The sequence below is a fragment of the Channa argus genome, chromosome 7, assembly GCF_033026475.1.
Source record: "Channa argus isolate prfri chromosome 7, Channa argus male v1.0, whole genome shotgun sequence".
NCBI lineage: Eukaryota > Metazoa > Chordata > Actinopteri > Anabantiformes > Channidae > Channa > Channa argus.
The window spans coordinates 3,661,578-3,684,632 of NC_090203.1; the positions used below are offsets into that span (position 1 = coordinate 3,661,578).

The window sequence follows — 23,055 nt, forward strand, 5'->3', positions numbered from 1 at the left end:
GGGTTTTTTAAAGGGACAAACTGTGGTTTAGTTTGAAGGACGTGTTTGGATGCATATGTTCCCTCTGCATCACTGTGTGACCCACAACTTTGGTAATAATGTGCAGCAATTTTTGAATATACAGCGGGAAAACGTGACTTTACCTGGATTTGATACGGTGTAGTGTTACCACCAGTTTGTGCATTTGAAGAAACGGTCAGTTGTGTGTTTGGTTCAGAGGTCACTGCAGCACATGAGGCACCTGGCAGGTGAAGAACCTTTTCTCTTAAAGCAGTTTGTGCTATTTTCTGATTTTGTCTCCGTTTGGACACGATGTGCTTCTTTTCAATAGTTTTCGTATTTTTGAGTATTAGCAGTGGTGGAGTACACAAAAACTGGACCTAAGTAAAAGTACAAATACACAAACAATAGTGCACTCTAGTAAAAGTACCCAGTCACATTTCTTGTTGAGTAACAGAATGTATGTGATTTATATTCTACCTAAAGTATGAAAGGTTTTTTTTTTTCATGAACCAGTGGTGCTTTACTTTTGGGAGGAGGCATTAACTAATTAATGGGAAGTAACAGTCTAACAGCTTTGTCCTTTAAGGAATAAAACACTGCTAAAATCACTCATAAAATGTCCAGAGAGCTGGAAATAAGTGAGGACACACACAATTAAAGAGCCACAGAAAGTCCTTAACAAGAAGAGAAGGTGAGTGTAAGGGTCTGTGCCTTCTTGGATGGATGGTTGTAACCCCACTGAGCTCTAGTGCATGTGGCTGTTTCTGAGGACAAAAAAAATGTCCATCAATCAGGGAGAAGGGAGAGGGAGCCAACACAAAGTTCAAGAGGTTGACGGACTTTGAATTTGACACCACAATTCAATGGTTTTACCATGAATTCAGCAGCTTTATGGCTGAAAATGGACCAACAGTCGGTGGACTTTCACTCCTTTGCAGTGATTGCAGATCTCTGTAGACAGAGGCAAATTACTGTCTAACAGTCCACTTTGAGAAATGCTAATATGTCACGAGTCTTTAAATAAGATTTGTCAATTTAAAAAAAAAAAAAAAATATATTTTGTTTTCTGAGCTCTTTCACACAAGAAATTGCCCTCTGACCCCTCACACCCCTGGGCCTGTGCCAAGTAGACCCATTCAGTTACTGATCCATGACCCCCCCCCCCCCCCTCCCCTCTAAAGTAAACCAAACGAACACTAAGGCCTTTTGTTATTTCAGCTGAAATGGTGCTTTTCATATGTTGTACCTTTTGTGATGATGTTGTTCACGGGCTGTTCTGAGCCGAGTAGGTACTTGAAGATCCAAATCAGTCGCTCAGTCTGTGGATTGTAGATTTCTGGTGTTTGTTAAGCAGGAAGAAGGGATGTTCATGAGAGTGGGAGGGAAAGAAAAGGAGGCTTGGAGGGAGTCTGATAGATTGGGAATGTTGCAACACATCAGTTCAGTGCGGCTCAGATTGGTTTTTTTACAGAGCTGTTTCTTAAGCTTAAAACAACCTGTGTCTGGGTGAAAACATTTACTGCTCATGGAAATTATGATCACTGTCTAAGAAGTTTTTATCTTCATTTTCTTTAAATGCATTGAATACTGCTCCATTTGAATAAGGGGGAAGGAGCTCACCAACTCTCCTATGGAAGGAGTTGCAAGCTTCACCAACTGAGATGGGAAAGACTAGACAGACGGCAGGTTCTTCAGCAGTGTGATGGTGATAATAAAGTTCAGTTTTGGTCTCATCATCTCAAAAACCTGACTTGAGTTTCTCCACATGCCTTCTGACAAACTCGAGCTGAGGTTCGACCCAACAAAAGGCCACATGTGGTCCGTGTCCAGTCTCTGCCCTGAGGAGTTCCAGGACAGTGCAGAGTTTAGGTCTGGTGAGCAGAAAAGGTGCCGTTTAATTTGTGCTGGTTTATCTGATGGCAACATTGCAAATTAATGGAGGAGCAGTTTACTTAGGATATTTAAATGGCCAGCACCTTGTTCTTATTGTGGTTTGTCTTACACTTGATCTCATTTTGTGCTTTACCGGGTTTAACACACACACACACACACACACACACACACACACACACACACACACACACACACACACACACACACACACACACACACACACACACACACACACACACACACACACACACACACACACACACGCCAATTTGCATCTGCAATTTCTAATGAAAGCTATTCTAGTCTTGACGAGGCTGCAATTAAAGCCGCCATCATCACATCTCAGCCTAAACCCAAATTATCATCACGACTTGTTATGTTCTGGCAGCTGCTGTGATTAATCCTGTGCGATCCAGCCCGGCTTCGCTGCAGAGGAAGTACAGCTCACAATCACTGCGAGCTGCACAGTGCTGTTCAATTAACTGTGGAAGTCAAAAGTGACAACGTTCTCAGAAGGCACCTGTGATTTTTTTTTATTTTATTCCATTTCTCTGTTTTTTTTTTTTCAACTCAAAGTGGTTTGTTTTCCGTTTGTCAAATGCAAACTGAGCTTCATCCTGTCTTGGTTCTTCATAATCAGATGTAGCGACCATTCTTTGGGCTCTTATTGAGCTGGATTAATATAGATTTGATAGGTTTCCACATATTTGTAGGCAGTATGTGATATATGGAACATTAAGAGATTAATAAATGTGCAGTGGTGTTATAATCAAGGGGATTTTGCTACTTTTGGGTTAATGTAAGTTTTAGATTTGTAAATAATGTAAAATTCGGATGTACCGGAACTCGTCTTCATAAAACTTGCAGACAATGGCCTGTGGTTTAAGAGTTGTTTTAAGATGATTGAGGAGGGAAAAAAGCTGAATACAAACTTGGTTCTTGTGTGGTAAATAAATTGCTTATGTAGTGCTTTTATCCAAAGCACTTTACAATGTTGATTCCCATTCTCTCTCTCTCTCTCTCTCACAAACACACACAAACACACACACACACACACGCGCGCACACGGCGGTGAAGGTGGCAGCCATGCAAGGTGCTCACCTGACCCACCGTGCACGGTTCAGTATCTTACCCAAGGACACTTCAACATGTAGCCGTGAACAGGGATCGAACCACTGACCCTGTGGTCCATGGACGACTGCCTTACCAACTGAGCTACAGCAGCCCATGTACGTAAATGCTTCCCACTGGCTTCCCTGTGTCCAAACATCTCTTTACTTTTAGCTGAAAAATGCCTCCAGATGACATCACTTGGAGGAACCTTCAGTTCAGATTGTGTCATGTTGTTGCTCACACTATTGAGTTTGTGATCACGGTCAACCTCCAGCTAAGGTGCCAGAGGTTGAGCGGTCGTACTCGGTTTACAGGTCAATGGCTCAATACTCGGATCCTCCTCCTTCACGTCAAAATGTTCTCGGGCAGCTGTTACACTTAGTACTTAGAACGGTAAAGGGGGGTTAAAGAGGTTGCTGGGTTGTGAGCACCCCCCCTGCATGTACGACGTGCTCCTCCTGTCATGGTAACTGCTCACTTAGACTCCTCTGTGAATACGGAGTAGAGCTTTCGTTCATCCTAAACACTCGCACGTGTTTGTCTTTCTATAATTATGAGGACATTTGACGTGATGCACCTGAGCCCTTAAACCAAATCTGAACCCTCAAACAGTAATTTGAACGTATGACAGCTTGACTATGATGGTACTGAACAATTTTACACGCCCCCCCCATCAAAGCTCATTACATCCTTTCAGTTTCACCAGTATGTTGTTTGCCTATGTGTCCGTGTGTGTCCACTTGCTGCCCGCTCTCTCCCGATGCGCTGTTGCCATAGAGATGAGTCGACTGCATGTTAATAGCCACATACCTCTAAATCCTTTGCAAACTGCTAATTGGCTGTAATTAACCTCTCCAGGCTAGTTTCCATGCACAGATACTCTCTCTTCTCTGTCTGTACTCAGGACATAGTGCAAGCAGCTTGAGCATTTCAGGTTTGGAGCCTTTGTTTGCAATTGTGGAACCTTGATGAGAGAAACCCAAAGTAACTATTTAGTACGGTTTGGAGGAAATGTCTATTTTGGACAGTGTGAATTTGCAGATGGAAATCGGCTAAATATTTAGCTCCACATTCAATCCATGAGAAGGTTTTTGCACGTTTAGAAGCAGGAATTGTTACCGTTTCCGGAGTGCGATGCACTTTTACACAGCTGTTGTAAATATCATTCGTGGTTTGAGTCCTCGAGTATAATTTAAAGCATTTTGTCACTATATGACAAAACCACTTTTATGACTCACGAACCGAGCTACACGTCCATATGCTTAATGGCCGAAGCTGTTATTGAGTTAAAGAGATGTTCACAAGTCTCTTATGCTGTCATGAGTGAAAGCATATAATGCATTATCATCACTCCTTTATTCACTAACATACAGTATCAGTTGTAAAAATATGTCCCAACAGTATTACCACAAAACATATAAAATAAAAAGTACTCAATGCAGCTGAATGTCTCTTACAGGGCACTAGATCACTGTATCATTGGATTATTGTAAACGCACAGAATAATTCCAGGATGCAGCTTCTGTGTCTTACAGACGCCAACAAACCTACTGAGAAAGAAGTAGAGGATTGTGGGGATACGTCACATCATTTGTCAGTCAGACAAAATGCAGTAACTACATTTTTGTTCAGTCAGAATTTAGTGAGAACCAGAGTCTTTCAAACTTTATGTTAAAACACCAGTTATGAAAACGTGACCAATGTCTAGATGAGGAAAAATGAACAAGATGTAGATAATCCTGTAATGTTTTACATCCAACAGTCTGTTTAAAAAAAAAAGAAAAGGAAATGTAATCGTTACAGTCACGTGGCTGCGTTGGTTTTTATTCTGGACAACAGTGGAAAACCTGCAGTTTAAAAAAATAAAGAAAATGAGTCCAGAGTTACATAATGTTCGGACCTAATGTCTGTGAAGAAATCGAACAAACATGGTCTTTATTTGTGTTTTTCAGGTGTAACGGGGCTGGTTCACCTGGACGAAAACGGAGATCGAGAGACGGACTTTGCGCTGTGGGACATGATTGACACCAACACCAGCGCCTTTCAGGCACGCGCACACAAACGCGCACACACTTATGACCTGGCTCCCCAGCCATGACAACAGGGAGGAGAACAGCGAAAGAAAACGCTGCAGGGGAAGAGAAAAGGACACGTGCAGGCGTCACACAACAGGAGCTGCCGAATTTTGAAAAAATAAAAATAAAAAAAAATCACTGGGCATAATGAGTTAGTCACATTTTCGGTTAGACTTTAGACGGCTATGTCCTCGTCCCGTTGATCTCGTCTCACCTTCACACCTCTGACCCTCACAACGTCTTAATGGTTTTTGTTGACGTCCGGGTCTCAGTGTGAAGGTTGGAGCCGTCGTCTCTCTTTAATCCTGTAAACGCTTTAGGAAAAAGCTGCTTGAGCCCGAGCGCTAAAAGTCCAGCAGCCGGATGTAGAGCAGACTCCATGTGTGTAATGACTTTTACTTCATGTCTTGAAGTGTGAAATGGCTTTATCACAGATCTTAAACAGGTTTTATCGACCAGATTTACTGCCTGATCTTTTGTCTGCAAGACTTTATTTTTTTATAGCCACATCATCGTCTCCCTCAATAGACTTTGTACAATTGGCTTTTTGACCAAAATGTATTAAACAGATTATTGAAACTAATAACGAGCAGACGCTTTGAAACAAAGACATATGTCACTGAGTAACGTGTGGAGAACTATGCCACAGAAAATGAAGCGAAGTGACCAAACATCAGAGAAAATTCATTATCGGCTTCATAGCTGAGTGTACAACAAAGCGCATGAAAACAAACAGGACGTTCTATTTAGGATTTATAAAGTTTAAACTTTAAGAATGTCTCACTCAGCCAAAAGTAAAAAAAAAAATCCACAATGTCCACAAATCAAAAGATCTGAATAAACAGCCCAAAATGTAACGTGATAAAATTTTAAAATCTTTTTAAAATGTAAAAAAAAAAAAGAGGAAGCAAACCTCAAGTTACCTGGCTGTTGGTTCTAATTACATAGGAAAACCAAAACAGATTTATTATGTTGAGCCTGAGAGAGACGGAAGACATCTGATATGTTTTCTGGTTGCTGTGTCTTTCTGTTGCAGATGGTTTTGCTTTACAACAGCTCAGAGGAGCAGCTGACGGCGATTCCTGATACAACCCTGCACTGGCCCGGTGGAGTTCAGCCACTTGATGTTCCCGTCTGCGGCTTCAAGAACGACAACCCCATCTGCCTCGCAAGTCAGTGGCCCAAAACCAAGATGTGTTCAGTGTCATTTAACGTCTTCATAGATCGCTTATTTCTGGCTGCCACTTTTATGTATTTTATTATTTTTAAGTTTCTCGTTCACTTTGTCAGAGACCATAACGATCCACCAGATGGTCTCCATCGTGGTCGGCTTCTTCTTAATCATGTGTCTCACCATCACAGTCTTCATCTGCAGGTGAGAGCTGCCATTGATGAGTCCTATACACACAAAACTTGTCAAGTCAATAGTTGTCATTTATGATTTTAAATTGGTTATATTTACACAGACAGCTCCAGAAAACTTTGACTGATAAAACAGTCAGAATGGAGCTGGTTGCAGACCAGCAGACACACAATCAGATGCTACCTGACATAACACCAGCACATTTTCATAAGCTTCTGGGGCGTTTGGTCTTTTTAAAATCTCTTGTGAATGACTTTCCACTTCTTGCTCCTCTTGTCACACTGTGGAATGAGTAGGTGAGACTCAGAGATGGTCTGAGAAGGTCAATGCCAGACTGACCTCTTGCAGGTTCTCTCACCTGTGTGTCCTTGAGCGCAGATGTTTTCAGAGAAGTTTCCTTAATCTGTGTCTCATTCGATCACTAAAAGAACAAATCTTCACCTTCTGTGCATCAGGCTAAGTGCATTTCTAAAGTGCCCGTCAGTGGCAAAGCCATAAAGTGCTTAACATAATCTAACTTAATATAAATGAATGTAAAAGACCCATTGAAATGATTAAATAAGTTGAAACAGATGAAACAAACCCGCAGGGACAATAAAAGAAATGATAAATAAAGCAGTAAACTGAAAGTCCTAGTTATATAAACAAGATTCTGTTCTTGTATAAATCACAGGATGTTAACATTGTCCTGATTTGACAGAAGATGATTTAAATTTTTTTTGAAGCTGGAGGTTTGGTTTGTAACCTGCCTCTGTCTCCTGCAGGAGAATGAAGCTGGAGAAGGAGCTTGTGGCTCAGCTCTGGAGGATCACGTGGGACGACATCCAGATGAGTAACCTGGACAAGGTGCTGCGCAGTGGCAGCAGGATCACACTGTCGCTGGTCAGCGCGCACACGCAAAAGCTTGTGACGTTCTTGTTCTGTGGCTTAGTCATTTTTTCCACCCCCCATGTTTGTGTAACCTCTTGTTCCTATTAAAATGAACAAAAGGCAAACTGGTTTTACACTGTTGAAGCATTTGTCTCACACACACACACTGATTGTTTGTGTGTCTCCAGAGAGGTTCAAACTATGGCTCCCTGATGACTGGTGATGGAAATCTGCAGGTTTTTGCAAAGACTGGATACTACAAGGTCAGTGTGTTATTAAACTTTCCTGACTTACAGTCATTCTAACTTATCGCTACAGAGAAAGCGCAGTCATGTCGGATTTCTACTCTAAACCAGTTCCTCAGAACCTTTTGGGTTTTTTTGTTTTGTTTTAAACACTCACGCTGGCTGAAAGCTTTTTCCTGTGCCACAGGAAATTGTGCAGTTTAAAAAAGCCCTCGTTTGTTTCTTTGCTTTTAGTGACTTGTTTTAGTTGAGGAAATGAGCCGTTAGTTTCAGAAAGGATCTCAAAATGGTTCTTTCTGGGCAAGAAAAAAAAAAACTCTGAAAGCCAACAATACTTTCCAGAGCCAACTTCCAAGCATGACTCTGATGTTTGAATTCTCCTTGGACGAGTACTTCATTAATTCTAACCTGCTTTTGGTCAGGACTCGCATGAGAAAGCAAAGCGCCTCAAGCATCAAACGATGCACGTGAATTTAAAAAGTATATACTGTAGAGCAAGTAGAATTTTTAATTAGTTCCAGTTTGGGTTTTACAACCCAGATAAATTTTCACTCTTATTTGATGGGTGACAGGTTCAGCATGTTGAAGCTCATCGATCCTTTTCCGTGTGCTTTTCCAGGGGAACATTGTGGCCATTAAATACACCAACAGGAAACGCATCGAGCTGAACAGGAAGGTCCTGTTTGAGCTGAAACATGTGAGTGTGCATTTTGAGGACGGGGTCCGGGGTCAGAGTTGTTTTTATCTGTGGAAATCAAGAGAAAGCATGGAAAGTACGTTTTAGATGAAGCTTTCTGCTGCACATAGAAACACTTCACAATCCCGGACTTTAATGTCTGTGTGTGTGTGTGTTCAAGCAAGAAAAGCCCACTCAGCTTTTCTGCAGTACAGCTGTACATTTACACAAACTGTAGTCTGACTATTTACCAGAGGGGAAGAGTTTCTAGCGTTTACTTTAAATACTCTCCACAACGTGCTGTTGACTTCAGCGCCACCCGTCAGGTCAACTTCTTGTAAGGTTGCGAGAAAAGCCGGAATCCTCACAATGCTCTGTCCAGCATATTCACAGTGACAGAGACGAGACAAACAACAAAGACAGACTTTTAGTTTTTGTCTCGCGTAGATCCGAGACGTGCAGAACGAACATCTGACCAGGTTCATCGGGGCTTGCGTCGACCCTCCCAACATCTGCATCCTCACAGAGTACTGCCCCCGAGGAAGCCTGCAGGTACAGCTTAGTGTCTCAGTCTCTGCTCGTCCAACACTGTGCGACTGTCTAGCACCGTCTCAACTTCTGTACGTTTTGTGTCTTCAGGACATCCTGGAAAATGACAGCATCACTCTGGACTGGATGTTCAAATATTCTCTCATCAATGACATTGTCAAGGTACATTTTCTGTATGTGTATTTCATCCCTCACACTTGGACTCTGGCCCCACATGTTAACCTGCTGTGACCTTCTCCATCTTGCTGCAGGGCATGTTGTTCCTGCACAACAGCGTCATCTTCTCTCACGGTAAGCTCAAGTCGTCAAACTGCGTCGTGGACAACCGCTTCGTCCTGAAGATCACCGACTACGGTTTGTCCAGCTTCCGATCTGAGAGCGACATAGGGAAGGATGCTCACGCCTTCTACGCCCGTGAGTCACAGTGTCAGACAGAAATGTCCAAATCCAGGGCCTTGTTAGGTTTTATTTATCGATAAAGTCAAGTAAATGTCAATCGCATTCTTCTCATTTACAGCCCATGACTTACAGCAAACTTACTGTTAACAACTTTGTACCTGCACAGTAACTATGGATACTTATTTGTTGTTTTAATATTTTTATTAAAAAACAAACTCATAGTAAATACTGAACAAAGAAAAGTGATTAAATTTGACCTAACGGCACATTTCCCTACTTAAAATGTTATTCGGTTTGAACCGAGCCCTAATATCAAAAATCAAATGGAAGTGCAAGAACATATTCCACAGAAGCTTGTTTAAAATGTCATGTCATATTACAAACCTGTTATTTACGTCGTGCGTCTCTTCCAGGGAGGCTGTGGATGGCTCCAGAGCTGCTCAGGATGGAGTGTCCTCCTCCTTCGGGGACTCAGAAAGGAGACGTCTACAGCTTCGGCATCATCCTCCAGGAGGTGGCGCTGCGCCGAGGAGCCTTCTACCTGGAGGGAGACCCACTCAGCCCTAAAGGTAGGACACAGAGTGTGTCAGAGGTTTGGACGTGTGAACACTACCCGAGGACACTGTCAATAATCACGCTACAGGTCATTGGATTGATGGCTTTAACAAAAGGAAAACTAGTTTTTCCTCATGTTATAGATCTCTGCAGATGTTTAGCTGAGTCAGCTAATGAACTGTACCTAACTGAGATTAAGATTTTTTTTTTATGCTAAGGAATAAATGTTTCAGTGTTTTTGGCAGAGGTATAATCAAATCAGTGTCTTTCTATTTCCACATATGGCTTTTGGTCCATATTCAGAATAAATGTGACTCAGTTTAACAATAACAGTAATCAACAAATTGTATGATTACTGCGATTTTATGCCTGAAACAATAAATGAGTCTAGAGAAAAAGGAAATAATTGCTGAACACACAGAACGCAGCAGGAGACATGATCCTGGGGTTTTGTGTTGGCACTTCACATGCCACATGCGAACCTACTGACCATTTGAAAAAAATCAGATGAAAAGCTGAAAGCATTAGTTTGTGGCCAAAACTGTCCCAAGAAGTCAGGCTCCTTGGGGAAACCTCAGCTGAGGTTAAGACCAGATGGAAAGTCCAAATTTTATCCCAGAAGCAGAAGGGCTCAGGTTAAGGCATCGAGTTAGCAACAAACCTTTGATTTTTATTTATAGTTTAGATGTTTGTTTTTTGATCGGGATTTCTAGTAATTAGGACTTTACTTTTTTGCATTTGTCTGTCCTGAGAGTGGCAGCTTCTCCCAGCCTCATCCCTTCAAATTCATTTAAAAGTGCCAATTTATTTCAAACTTTTGTCTTGTGCACAGTTGGTAAAACAAGCAGGGCGAAATGAATGAATTGCTGCATTTTAGTTGGAGATTTTCAAGCAAAATAAAAGTCAAATTCTACAGTATCTAAAAATAGCATGAAAAATATGAACAAAAGTTCAAGCACTAAAGAAGAAGATGCCACAAAGCTGAATTGTGTGTGTATAATTTTTATTGACATTAATGGATGTATTATCATCACTGATTGGAAGCAGTGCGGAGGTCAGCAGTGGATGAGCGGACAGATTTGGAATGAATGAGGGGAATCAGACGCAGAGCACGACACGATTGTAACCAGCAATTATCCTCCGACGGAGAAGGGAAAAGAAAAGGGCCAATGTGTGAGTGAGAGGATGAAGACTGAAAGGCATCGTAGGATTTCTTTCCTTTCTCTACAACCTGTTGCCCTCAGCCAGCTGGACGATGCTCGGCTCGCTCTTTCCTCCACCCGAACCACAGAAGTGTACAAGCGTTTTGTAGCTGTCAGCTCCATGGCCTGTCAAGACCTCCTCTGTTTGAAAACACACTCGGGGTCAAATTTTAATGCTTGAGTTGTCCGGACACTACAAGTTTGTTTTCTTTCAGTCTCAATGGAAACATTTGTAGTTCCAAGCCACTGAGGCACGAAGGAGCCAAAGCAGAGTTACAGAGAAAACGGAGTTCGAAGAATTTAAGAAAAAAAAGCATTAGTATCAAGAGTGACTTTAGATTTAATCTTGAAAACGGCAGTTTACAAAGTCCACTCAGCTGCTGCTGGACTGAATGTGTCTTCTGTAGAGTATATGATTGAATCACATGATCTTCCTTTGCAGTCGTTGGGAAATCTCACATTTTCGGCTTTAACGGCCGACTGAGTAAGGACGCCTTTGTCTTCATAGCCCTTCAGTTCCTAATGGATCGTTTCAGTCACTTTGTAAATAAATGTTATTGTCCACAATCACAATGCAGAGGCTAAAACCCTCTTAATTTTTTAAAATTATAACTTACTCCTGCAGAGATCGTGGACCGCGTGGTCCTGGGCGAGTGGCCTTGCCTGAGGCCGACCGTCGACCCACTCACCCACAGTCCCGAGCTGGGTCAGCTGATGCAGCGCTGCTGGGCCGAGGAGCCGACCGAGAGACCCGAGTTCAACCACATACGGCTGCTGTTGCGCAAACAGAACAAGTAGGAACCCAAGTTATTAGTTGACAATTGGCACAGACAAAATTCTGAAAATTGTAAGACTATTAGGCTTTTTGGGCAAATGCTAGATTATAATCTCCCTACAGCTAAAATCAAACTTGGTGTCCCTGTGGTGCTGCTGCCATTTTAAGAACATCTTTTGTCTGGTGTTGTTCGTAGCATAAGCACAAAAGCTACAGCGGTTTAGTTCTTTCAGACACAGTCTCCCTTTGCTTTAGACGGCTTCATTTCAGACGATGAGCCTTTAATGCAGAGTGAGGCTAATGATTATATCACCCATGAGTGCAAAAGCTCAGCGAGGCCGACTGTACGATAATTCAGCGGTGATCAGTCAAAGACAGGGCTGTTAGCGCAAACAGCTCAATGATTGGTGCGTTTGTGTCCAGGGAGTCGAGGACCAACATCCTGGACAACCTGCTGTCCCGGATGGAGCAGTATGCCAACAACCTGGAGGAGCTGGTGGAGGAACGAACTCAAGCTTATCATGAAGAGAAACGCAAAGCTGAGGCACTGCTGTATCAGATACTACCACAGTCAGTACTGCAAACTAGTATCGGGTTCGGGTTGTGTACAGTTTTCCTTCAAACTCAGCCTGACCTACTGTATTTGGTGCTTTTCTCTGTCCCCGTCTCTCGTCTCCCTCTCAGTTCAGTGGCAGAGCAGTTGAAACGCGGTGAGACAGTTCAGGCCGAAGCTTTCGACTCGGTCACCATCTACTTCAGTGACATAGTGGGTTTCACGGCGATATCTGCAGAGAGTACACCGATGGAGGTGAGCTAACTTTCATAACCACATCTATTCCTCTATATTTTCACTCATTCCTTTTTTTTTTTGTTCTTTCAGTTTGAATGATGCATGATTGTGTTTTTTCTCACTGCAGGTGGTGACTCTGCTGAATGACCTCTACACGTGCTTTGATGCCATCATCGACAACTTTGATGTTTACAAGGTGTTTGATTTTACTACTTAAATGATTCTGGGTTTTAAAAGTTCTCTTATACAATAACTTATGCACCTGCTTTAAATGTAATCTCTCATAATTCCAAACTAAACACCGTTACAGAGCTACAGTATGTGTTCCAGTAGCAGCCTTTCTTCATACACTAACCAGATGCTTGCGACCTTTTGACGCCCTCAGGTGGAGACCATCGGCGATGCCTACATGGTGGTGTCGGGGCTGCCGGTCAGGAATGGGAAGCTGCACGGCAGAGAGATCGCCCGCATGGCCCTCGCGTTGCTGGATGCCGTCCGGACCTTCAAGATTCGCCACCGACCGGAACAACAGCTGAAACTGAGGATAGGAATACACAGTGGTGAGGGGCCAGAGGGTCTTCTTAATCAGACCACGTTTGCTTATTGCACTTTTTTTTAAAAAAGGTTGTATATATCAATCTCCACCTACATTCTTTGTGTAGGCATGGTGTGTGCAGGGGTGGTGGGTCTAAAGATGCCTCGGTACTGTCTGTTTGGTGACACCGTCAACACGTCTTCTCGTATGGAGTCCAGTGGAGAAGGTCAGGAATGAGAACCTGCACATTTCCTACATGACTGTTCTGCAAACTAAAAACTGTCAAATTGCACGTTTCTAAACCAGGAACTGCCTCAACTCTAACTTGCTTATGAAATGAGTTTTTAAATAACACAGAATTTAACCTGTTTATTTTGTACCTGTATTTGAGCAGCGCTGAAGATCCACGTGTCAGCAGCAACTCGTGACGTCTTGCTAGAGTTCAACTGCTTCCAGTTGGAGCTGAGGGGAGAGATCGACGTCAAAGGCAAAGGAAAGATGACGACCTACTGGCTACTGGGAGAGAGCAACAGCCAGTGACGACACACTGTGGACAGGGGGGGACAACAAGAGGAGGGAAGATAACGGACGATAAAATGTGAAGCCGATGAAGAAATCTCGTCTCTGGGTGTCGTCGTCCTGCAGCAGAAGATATCTGGGTGGCTTCTTATTTTTGAACAAGACCGATAGATCTAGACCTCACAACAAACACGTAAATAATCTGCACAAGTTATAAAACAGGTGGAGGAAGAGGGACTTGCAGAAGCAGGAAGTGTAAAACCGTAATCAAAAGGGCTGAACATAATGTAACATAATGACTCATTGTAAATGAAAGAACAGACTATTTTCTGTGTTTGTCTTTTATATGTTGTACCTGTGCCTATTTGAGTTCCTTAAATCAAAGGTTCAAAAAGTTCACAAGCAGATAACCGTGCTCTCCTGCGTTCTAAATGTGCCAGAATGTGCCCCATTTAGGACTCTGATCCACGGCTAGAGTCCCAAATGGTCCCACACATCACCGAGGTTTGGACCTTTTGAGCCTCTTATGTACAGCAGTGGTTCGCAGCTCTGGTCCTCAAGTAAACCTGTGCTGCCTGGATCAGGTGCGTTCAGTCAGTGGCAAGCTGGAAGAGACCAGTTTGACTGTGGAGTGATGCAAGATAAAATAAATGGTATCACCTGATCCAGGTAATCAGCCGGTGGGCGAGTCGGAGGACCAGGGTTTGGAACCACTTCATTGCAACAATCTTTTTCTGTTTTAAAGTGACGATGCTTAGACAAAGAATAACTAGTTGTTTATTGGCAAATGTACATACAGTATGATTAACTTCCTCACCATTGTTAGAGCAGCACACTGCAACTTACCTGAGCAACTCTGGGGGAATTTCTCCAAAGCAGTACATCACAGAATCGCAAAAAGACTGAATTTGGGGACAGGGGTTTCACTTCCGTTGGACTGCTTCCTGCAAATAGGAGAGAAAAAAAGATTTTGAAATCAATTTTTCTTTTTCGAGTTACCATCAGCTAACACCACATCTTTAAACTGAACAAACGAGCTTTACATCCAGTGGTTCAAGTTCAGCTACACGGAGCAGAGCCAGTCAGCAGGACGGACCTGTGATGTCTCCGTTACACTAGAGTTTTCTGGACACTTCTTAACTCTGATGCCTAATGACCAGTGGAGTGAAACATACTGGAGAACACAGAGGGTTCATGGATTCACTGATTGAAATCTCAAAATGTAACATATGAGAAAGTTCAGATATTTTTATAAAGTGCCATTACAACAAAAATGCAGCTTTAGAAATGACATCTACTTTTGAAGCACATTGTCACGACAATGTGTTTTCATCAGTTACCTGCTTTGTTTTGTGCTGTCAGTTCAGACTTGTTTTAGCTGTGACACACTTCACCTCCAGTGCCATTTTGTGTTCCTACGCTTTACAGCAAAGTTTCAGTTGAAGTTCGGGATTCAGAAAAGTTAAAATGAGCCATCTGATTGTACTGGGGGGGGGGGGGGGGGTCAAACCAGCAGTGTTTGTACTGACCTGTAGTGGCCTCAATAAAGTTCTGTGCAGAGCTGTTTGTGAAATAAGTTGTTAGTGTGGAACAAGGAAGGAGATATGGTCATTGGTGCAACAGGGATAATACACCAAACTAAAACCGAGAAATCAACACCATGGAAGAATAACCTGGAAAAATAATTGTACAAAATCACTAAAAGTCCATTATAAACTCATTTATTTACTATGACAAAACATAGTTGAAACATACCCAAATGTGAATTGTAATGCAAATAAAACCACATTTTAAAAATGAGTAGTAAAAGTCAAGAAACCTAAATATTACAGGTGGATGATACAGAATTATACAACTGATTAAAGGCAGCAGATCATAGTATCTTGTATGGTATTAAACTACACTCATCAAAATATGGATGTTCTGTTTAAAAAAACTGGAGATGATGCCCTGTGCACAGAGATTGTAATGTTGGTTAACGTGCTCTTCTAAAACTGCAGGAAAACAGAGGAACATTGTACTATATACATGTATTTCCCAAACTAGAACTAAAGAAAGCAAGTTGAAAATTGGTGAAATTTAACCCTCTTTAAAATGTAATTTTAATTCCATCATTCTTAGTAAAAGTTTTTTTTTTTTTTTTACAAAAACAGTTAAATCCTTTTTATGTCTGATAATGAGCATAACCTTAGTACACATTTAATTGAGTAAAATAACCACGTTTTTGCTTTAAAAATTATTATATTTCTCTCTTTATCTAGATATCTGCACAAATGTAAAACTTCTATATTATGAATTACATGAATTAACATGATTCTAAATATTAAATCACTTTTAATTATTAACTTTCAATGTATAATGATGCAAACTCAACCCAACCAACCAATGCAGCCAGTACAAATTAATTAAAAACAACAAATTTATGATTAGATATTACAGGGATGAAATAAATTCTTTTCACCCAACCGTATAACTGTGTACATCCCTTATTCTGTCTTTTCTTTCAAATCACTTCACCTGACACAGTCTCAGTGAGGAACCTTTACCCCACACTCTGAAAACTGGGTAAAGGGGCTCAGTGAATTTGGTGGAGAACGTGTGCAGGTGTGTCAGTGACCTACTAACAGAAACTCTGTAGAACGACAGGATACCGGCCTCCCAGTCCAGAAACACGGCCAGTCTACGAGAACATCCCAGAGGGACATGAGGGACGACGCTCTTGAAGTCATGATATGCACGATAGCCATGAACAGAACAGTGCAGACTCCAAGATATTGTATTGTATCCAATCAAACAGTCAGTGTCTGGCCCTTTGCGAAGGATATGCTTGTAGGTAACACCAATCCCTGCCCAGTTTCCTTCCCACTCCACCTCCCAGTAACAGCGGCCAGTCAGGCCCTGTTGGAACAGGACTTGTGCCCAGTAATCAAACCTGTCAGGGTGATCGGGATAGTCCTGCTTCTCGTTTCCCTGGCTAAATTTCCGGTTGTCCTCAGAGATGACGAGGAGTTTGTGTGCTGTGTTAGGATCCATAGTGAGGTCACATGCCCCTGGTGCCAGAAAGAAAACAACCGGTAAGATGAAAATATGATAAATGCACAATAATGCACAAGGAGGTGATGATATTATAGTGCGACACAACAGAGGAAAATGTTCCACTATCCTTTCTTTTCATGTCTCAGGAAATCTCACTGTGCATTAGTGCTAGTTTTACCACATCACAACATGAAGAAAAGGTGCCTGCACTCACTTTCTAACTGACTTTATCTTTAAAACACATCACAACTTACATTATGTCAGTCCTGGTTTGAACCAGTGTTCAGCATTGTGGTGGACTCTGTGAGCAGATAAAAAACCCACATGCAGTCAGTCTGGATCACAATGAAGGTTCATACTTTTCCTTTGTAATTTGTTCTTACCTGAGCTTAGTAAATTCACACTTTCCTTCCTGCAGGGCTTCGGAGAGACGCTTCACACCAGACTCTCCAAGGTGACTGTAGCTCAAGTCAAGTAGTTTCAGGTGGGTTGGGTTGGACCTTAATGCTGAAGCCAAATAACCACAGCCGAGCTCTGTGATGCTACAGTGTGGCAACCTGTGGCACAATAAACATGAATACAAGAATTCATTCATCCTTAACTGGGGGGGGAATCAACTGTTAAACAGCATCAGTGGTTTCACCTGAGTATTTCCAGTTTACAGTGCACATTTCCAAGTCCGGTGCAGAGCAGCTCCACTCCTGAGTCTTCAATGTCATTGTCACTTAGGTCCAGTTCTTGAAGTTGTGATGATTGACAGCTCAGAACTGAAGCCAGTTTTTCGCAGCAACCCTGGGTGAGACTGCATCTATTCAGCCTGAAGGGAAAAACAATGTGAATACTTTTGTATCAAATTATGTTATATTATCTACCTAAAAGAAAACTTCAAGCAGCTCCACAAACAGGTTATTAAGAAGAGGAACTTAGAGGTTCATAGACGAACATTTCCAAGTCACTGAATATCTCTTGAAATAAATAATTAAAACAATTGAATGACTATGACACAACTGTCAAAAGCTTCAGCAGCTGAGATGGGAGACACTGTGCACACTGTCGCCTGGGTTCTTGTCAGCTTTGGCATTTCCTCACCTCAGTGTCTTCAGTCTGCAGTTTGGACTCTGGAGTCCAGCGCAGAGAAGCTGAATTCCAAAGTCTTTTAAGTCATTGTCACTTAAGTTTAAATGATTCAGCTCATTAGAGCCCAGGCTCAGAGTGGAGGATAGTACTCGACAGCTTTCTGCAGTGAGATTACAGTCATTCAACCTGGTAAATGGAAAGACAAAGTCAATTTGTTATTACGAATTACCGATGGATGTGTTCAAGACAAAATGACTCTCGTGAAAAATGAAGGATACTTACATTGCTGATTTGGATACTTTGATGGCTGGTAAGAGCTTGAGAAGGCCTTCGGCTGTTCTGGAGTATTTTTTGAGGTGAATCTCCTCTGGCTTCTCTGGTGAGGTCAGTAAAACAAAGACCACAGCGGCCCACTGAGATGCAGAGCACTGGTCCATCACTGAGTCTTGGTCTGACTCCAAGTAACTCTGGATCTCCTCCACCAGAGAGTGCTCGTTCAACTCATTCAGACAGTGGAAGAGATTGATGTACTTCTCTGGGTAGTGAGTCTCACTTATTCGCTCCTTAATGTGCTCGATAGATTCCTCGTGACTTTGGGAGTCGCACGATTCAATCTGTATCTTAAGGCCTTTCAGTAGATCCTGACTGGACTCCAGAGAAAGGCCGAGGAGGAAACGCAGGAAAAGATCCAGGTGGCCGCTATCACTTTGTGAGGCTCTGTCCACTGCAGCTTTGTGCAATTCCAACACAGGCCGGGTTTGAGACCTCCGTTCGGGTCCTTCGACCATTAGGTTTACACCACTCACGCTGTACATCACATGTACGTACAAAGCTGCGAGGAACTCTTGAACAGACAGATGCACAAAGCAGAAGACTTTATGCTGCATCCAGGACTCTTCCCTGAACACTTGAGTGCACACTCCCGAGTAGACTGATGCTTCTTTCACATCAAGACCACATTCTCTGAGATCCTCCTCGTAGAAGATGAGGTTGCCTTTTTGCAGCTGCTGGAAGGCCAATTTCCCAAGTGACATAATCACCTTGTTGTTCCCTTTGGAGTCCAGCTGTTGCTCCTCACCATATTTGACATGCATATGTGCAGTCTGATGTGCCAAAAAGTGGATGTACATCTGAGTCAATGTCTTTGGCATTTTTCCACCAGACGTGGCGCAGATGTTACCCAGGACGATAGAGGAAATCCAGCAAAACACAGGAACGTGGCACATGATGTGAAGACTTCTTGTTGACTTTATGGTTGCAATAACTCTTTTAGCCAACATTTCATCATCAATTTTCTTGTGGAAGTACTGCTCCTTCTGTAGGTCACTGAAACCTCGTATCGCAGTAACTCTGTCGACATATTGTGGAGGGATGCAGCTGGCTGCAGCCGGTCGGGTTGTTATCCACACTTTAGCTTTTGGCAGCAGGTTACCTGCAATGAGATTAGTCAGCAGCACATCCACTGAGGCTGCCTGTGTAGCATCACAACATCTCTCTTTTCCCTTAAAGTCTAGTTGGAGTCTGCATTCATCAAGACCATCAAGTACTAACAGAACTTTGTACATTTTCAGGTCTTTGATTCCAGATGCTTTCAGGCCTGGAGAGAAGTCATATAGCAGCTCCATCAAACTTCTTCTCTCATTTCTAAGCAAATTCAGCTCCCTGAAAGGAAGCGAAAACAGGAGCTGGATGTCACAGTTGGCTCTCTCCTCTGACCAATCCAGCATGAACTTCTGGACCGACACAGTTTTACCAATGCCAGCTATCCCCTTGGTGAGCACCGTTCTGATTGGTCTGTCTTGTTTGGGAAAGGGCTTGAAGATGTCCTCACAATTAATCATAATTTCTAAAGACCTGGATTTGTTGAATGCTGCCTCAATTGTTCTCACTTCATGTTCCATATTGACATCTCCACTGCCCCCCTCTATCAGATAGAGCTTAGTATAAATCTTTTTGAGAGGCACAGGCCATTGCTGTGTCATTGCTGTCTCTTCCAACAAAAACTCATTTTTCTTCTGCAGGAATGATTTTTGCAGCCGTTGGTACATGGCGAGTTCCCCGTAATGACCTGAGGACAGAAAGTACAATTTGTTGTACAGATTTTAATACTCATTTGTGCACATGCCTCCACATTCCTAGATGTTAGGGGTGGGGCGACGCGTCGACAAAAATACGTCAGTGTACAAAATGTGCATCGGCTAGATGTTAAGGGTACACAAAGAATCGGTATCTAGGATTTTACTGCCGGACTGGATAAAGAGGGCCGACACTACACCAGGTGATATGCTAATGTTAATTCTATTACCATGAGCACAACATGCAGTCTCTTACTCTGCTCGAGTGTGCGAGCGTGTCCCTCCTTGTTCATGGTCCTCAAGATATGGAGAGCAATCTTCAGAGCCGCTTCACTTGTGTCATCATCAAACTCAGCTGGTTGATCAGGTACTTGATCATCCTGCATGTCTTCATCAAACAGTCCTTTGTGCGTTTCAGAAAGAACCTCCTTATGCGTCTTCAGAGCTTGCTTCACAAAAGCCATTGTTTTGGATTCAAATACCTGACACACACCATAAAATGTGAGTTATGAATCATAAAAACAATTATGCAGATTAGTTAAATATTAAATGTAGTTCCTCACCTGCAGCGTGTTCAGTTTCTGCTTCATAGGTAATGCAGGCTGGCCACTGAGAAATTATAAGAAAAAAAGTTCCAAATCAAGAGAAATGCAATCCATCAGGTTACGGGTATTAAAAATTGAAAATATCCATGGTATAATGAATCATATTTAATATATTGTCAAATGTGATGTTATATTTCTAAGTACAGTATTACAGATCGGTGGCCTACTGTGATTAGTACTATGATCGTCAGAAAATTTTCCATCAAATTAATCAGAATATTGACTTTGTGAAAAGTTAATGTGTTTAAGTGTTAATGAACAAGTTTTTCATCATTTGCTGGTAGAATAAATTCATAAATTTAAAGATGTTAAACAGAAAACTAAGATTAAGAACAACTTTTGCTTTTAATGCCTGATACATTTAGCTTTTTTTTGTTGAGGATTATGGATTATTTAATCTTGTTTTCCTCTTTATACAATGCAAACTTAACATTCAAATATATTCATTCATGCATAGTGTCATTAAATTTAAACTGAAACTTAAGTTAATGACATCTGTCACAATTAAGTCCTGGGAACTGTTTCACACATTACTCCCATCACATCATCTTGATAATAAAATCTTTCCACTTTACCTTTCTCCGGCAGGTCCGGGTATGCTGCTGAAGGCTGGAGGATAGCCTTTGGAGCGGGCACTTTGGGCAGAAATAAAGCTTTCTGCAGAAGAGGCTGATAGCCTCCGAGATCCCCGCTTACTCATCTTCAGGTCTTCAGTGATACTACAATGTAGGTCAGTGACACCGAGTACAATAAGACATAAATAATAGCCTGTTCCAAATGCTAATGACTGTAGCTGCTATAAGCCAGTCGGTCATTGTGATGATTAAAAGGTGTCAATAATCTGCAAAGTAACAGCTTTTAGGATCATAAGACAACATCATACAGTACAACACAACCCAATCATCTGTTTCAGGTACATTGCAGTCTTCAGTCCTTAAATTTATGAAATTAATGTATTGTAATATTGACATGTATTATAGTGCCATGGAATATCTCAATGTTTAATATATAATCCCTTACTTTGTACAAGTTTTGGTTTGAAGCTGAAGGTTGGAGGATGTTCTCTGAAGTGCTCAGTCCTTGTAAAAAAGTGACAGTTGAAAATGCAGATCATTCAATAAGTGTATGACAGAGCAACAAATCTGCCTTTAACCACTTTTTAAAATATTTTCTGTCATATTTTTTGAATATAAAACAATTTTTTTCTTACATGAAAGGTGGAAAAGCGGCTCGAATGGCATCATATGTTGCAGTGTTTCTGCTGAATGAGTAAGTAGTCAGGTGTTTGGAAAAGGTTAAGTCAACGTGCTCCGACGTTGAGATAAATTTATTTTCATCGTCTTGTCTCGTTCCTTTAGTTTGGCGAAACTCCTCCCCTGCACATATACATGCACGAAAAACGAAAGCAGTGGGGTTTGAGAGCCGTTAAACAGCCATAAGCAGCAGAAGCGAAAGTAACTAATAGGAACAGTAATCACTGCAATCAACACTTAATTTTTGATTTTCTTTCAGACGATTCTTCTGGTTGAAAACTCCTTCAGTTAATCCCAAAAGTCATAACTTTATAGCATACGTATGCATTATTACAGTTTAATTAAGCCACAGGCAAAACAAATGCACTAGACTGCATCCAATTCATTGGTTTCTCACTCCACCTACCCTTTTGTTTATAACGTGTAGCTCCACCAAAAAGCCCTGAATTATTAATATTGACATGAACATTTGTTCCAATAGCAGTAAGATCTACCTAAGTATTAGTTCTATTGATCTAATGCAAATGAACATTAAACTCTGATATAAACCAAAACAGTTTTGTTCTCCTGGGAAATTCATACTCAAAAGATCATCGTGTCCAACTTGGTGTCATATTTAATTATACACCAAAACCTTTCATTGGAAGGGCATTAAAAATGACTTTGAATAGATCGTGTCAACAGAGCATGAAAGCTATGATAATTGCAATCTTTATATAATGTGTATCAGGTGTTCACATCAGCTGGCCAAAGTGAAACTGTTTTTCAAACATACTTGCCTAAGTAACTCTTTTGCCTTCAGGGTCAAGCAGCATTAATGTTTACCATTTCTCTCTTTACACTTACCAAGTCAATATTAGGAGTGAAGATCATGACCAGCAGCAGGTTTGCAGTGGAGACGGCTTTGCTGAATATAAATGACTTTAAAACAGCTCATGCTAGAGGAGAAAGCAGACACAAGCTCATGAAACAATTCTTATCTGTTTGGTTCCCTGTGCAGTATGTAGTTTTCTCCCATGTTTCTTTAAATATTTATGGGGCACATATACATATATATATTAAAAAAAAAAAAATTCTGTTCCTATAAAATGCTAGTCTACACAAGTTTCTGATCAAGAGACTCAAGAGAAAATTCTGATCATATCCACCTGTTAGTTTCCTTTGTGTACTTTATTCTCCAGTAGTTTTTGCAAACCCGACAATAATTTGCAGCAGTCTACCTGCAAACATCTTCTATATTCTAGTTTAACTACAAGCAAAAGCCTACTTACCAACGACGAGTTGATCAAAACATCCTGTTCAGAGCGGCAGAGCACTTCTTGGTTTTACTTTCGTTTCGGTCAGTGGTTAGATGGGATACGCCCATAGGTTTTGTTTACAGACTGACAGACAAACACATCTTGATTTTGTAAGAGCTACTGAATTGAAAGCTAACAGAGTTCAACTG

The 23,055-nt window shown here is 41.6% G+C and overlaps 3 protein-coding genes across 5 annotated transcripts in view; 1 reads left to right on the forward strand and 2 right to left on the reverse strand.

Annotated features, from left to right (window-relative positions):
• The window catches only part of npr1b (natriuretic peptide receptor 1b), a 66,281-nt gene extending 51,159 nt beyond the window's left edge, over positions 1 to 15,122 (forward strand). The window contains exons 6-22 of the mRNA XM_067509574.1: positions 4,962 to 5,056; positions 6,121 to 6,256; positions 6,375 to 6,459; positions 7,212 to 7,329; positions 7,506 to 7,580; positions 8,182 to 8,259; positions 8,686 to 8,790; positions 8,878 to 8,949; positions 9,039 to 9,201; positions 9,600 to 9,755; positions 11,569 to 11,737; positions 12,142 to 12,288; positions 12,403 to 12,526; positions 12,636 to 12,704; positions 12,894 to 13,068; positions 13,171 to 13,269; positions 13,438 to 15,122. Coding sequence (XP_067365675.1) covers positions 4,962 to 5,056; positions 6,121 to 6,256; positions 6,375 to 6,459; positions 7,212 to 7,329; positions 7,506 to 7,580; positions 8,182 to 8,259; positions 8,686 to 8,790; positions 8,878 to 8,949; positions 9,039 to 9,201; positions 9,600 to 9,755; positions 11,569 to 11,737; positions 12,142 to 12,288; positions 12,403 to 12,526; positions 12,636 to 12,704; positions 12,894 to 13,068; positions 13,171 to 13,269; positions 13,438 to 13,583 — 2,012 coding nt within the window. The 3' untranslated portion in view covers positions 13,584 to 15,122. The remainder of the gene's footprint in view (positions 1 to 4,961; positions 5,057 to 6,120; positions 6,257 to 6,374; positions 6,460 to 7,211; positions 7,330 to 7,505; positions 7,581 to 8,181; positions 8,260 to 8,685; positions 8,791 to 8,877; positions 8,950 to 9,038; positions 9,202 to 9,599; positions 9,756 to 11,568; positions 11,738 to 12,141; positions 12,289 to 12,402; positions 12,527 to 12,635; positions 12,705 to 12,893; positions 13,069 to 13,170; positions 13,270 to 13,437) is intronic.
• A 145-nt stretch (positions 15,123 to 15,267) lies between these two features.
• LOC137130180 (stonustoxin subunit beta-like) lies at positions 15,268 to 16,761 on the reverse strand. The gene is made up of 2 exons (XM_067509999.1): positions 16,755 to 16,761; positions 15,268 to 16,612 (listed from the first exon to the last, which is right to left on the reverse strand). Exons 1-2 carry the CDS (start codon positions 16,759 to 16,761, stop codon positions 16,071 to 16,073), a joined length of 549 nt encoding a protein of 182 aa, XP_067366100.1. The 3' UTR covers positions 15,268 to 16,070.
• On the reverse strand, positions 16,478 to 22,949 carry LOC137130013 (NACHT, LRR and PYD domains-containing protein 3-like). Of its 3 annotated transcripts, none has more exons than XM_067509576.1 (13): positions 22,880 to 22,949; positions 22,455 to 22,546; positions 21,566 to 21,731; positions 21,376 to 21,434; positions 20,931 to 21,074; positions 20,314 to 20,359; positions 20,007 to 20,232; positions 17,958 to 19,743; positions 17,688 to 17,861; positions 17,242 to 17,415; positions 16,982 to 17,155; positions 16,853 to 16,899; positions 16,478 to 16,612 (listed from the first exon to the last, which is right to left on the reverse strand). In XM_067509576.1, the coding sequence occupies exons 5-12, from the start codon at positions 21,053 to 21,055 to the stop codon at positions 16,854 to 16,856; spliced, it is 2,751 nt and encodes a 916-aa protein (XP_067365677.1). In that variant the 5' UTR covers positions 21,056 to 21,074; positions 21,376 to 21,434; positions 21,566 to 21,731; positions 22,455 to 22,546; positions 22,880 to 22,949; the 3' UTR covers positions 16,478 to 16,612; position 16,853. The 3 variants fall into 3 exon arrangements, with proteins under 3 accessions (XP_067365677.1, XP_067365678.1, XP_067365679.1); XM_067509577.1 differs by having other exon boundaries at positions 22,757 to 22,881; XM_067509578.1 differs by lacking the exons at positions 20,314 to 20,359; positions 20,931 to 21,074; positions 21,376 to 21,434; ... (1 more) ...; positions 22,455 to 22,546; positions 22,880 to 22,949 and having other exon boundaries at positions 19,981 to 20,120.
• Between the last annotated feature and the right edge of the window lie 106 nt (positions 22,950 to 23,055).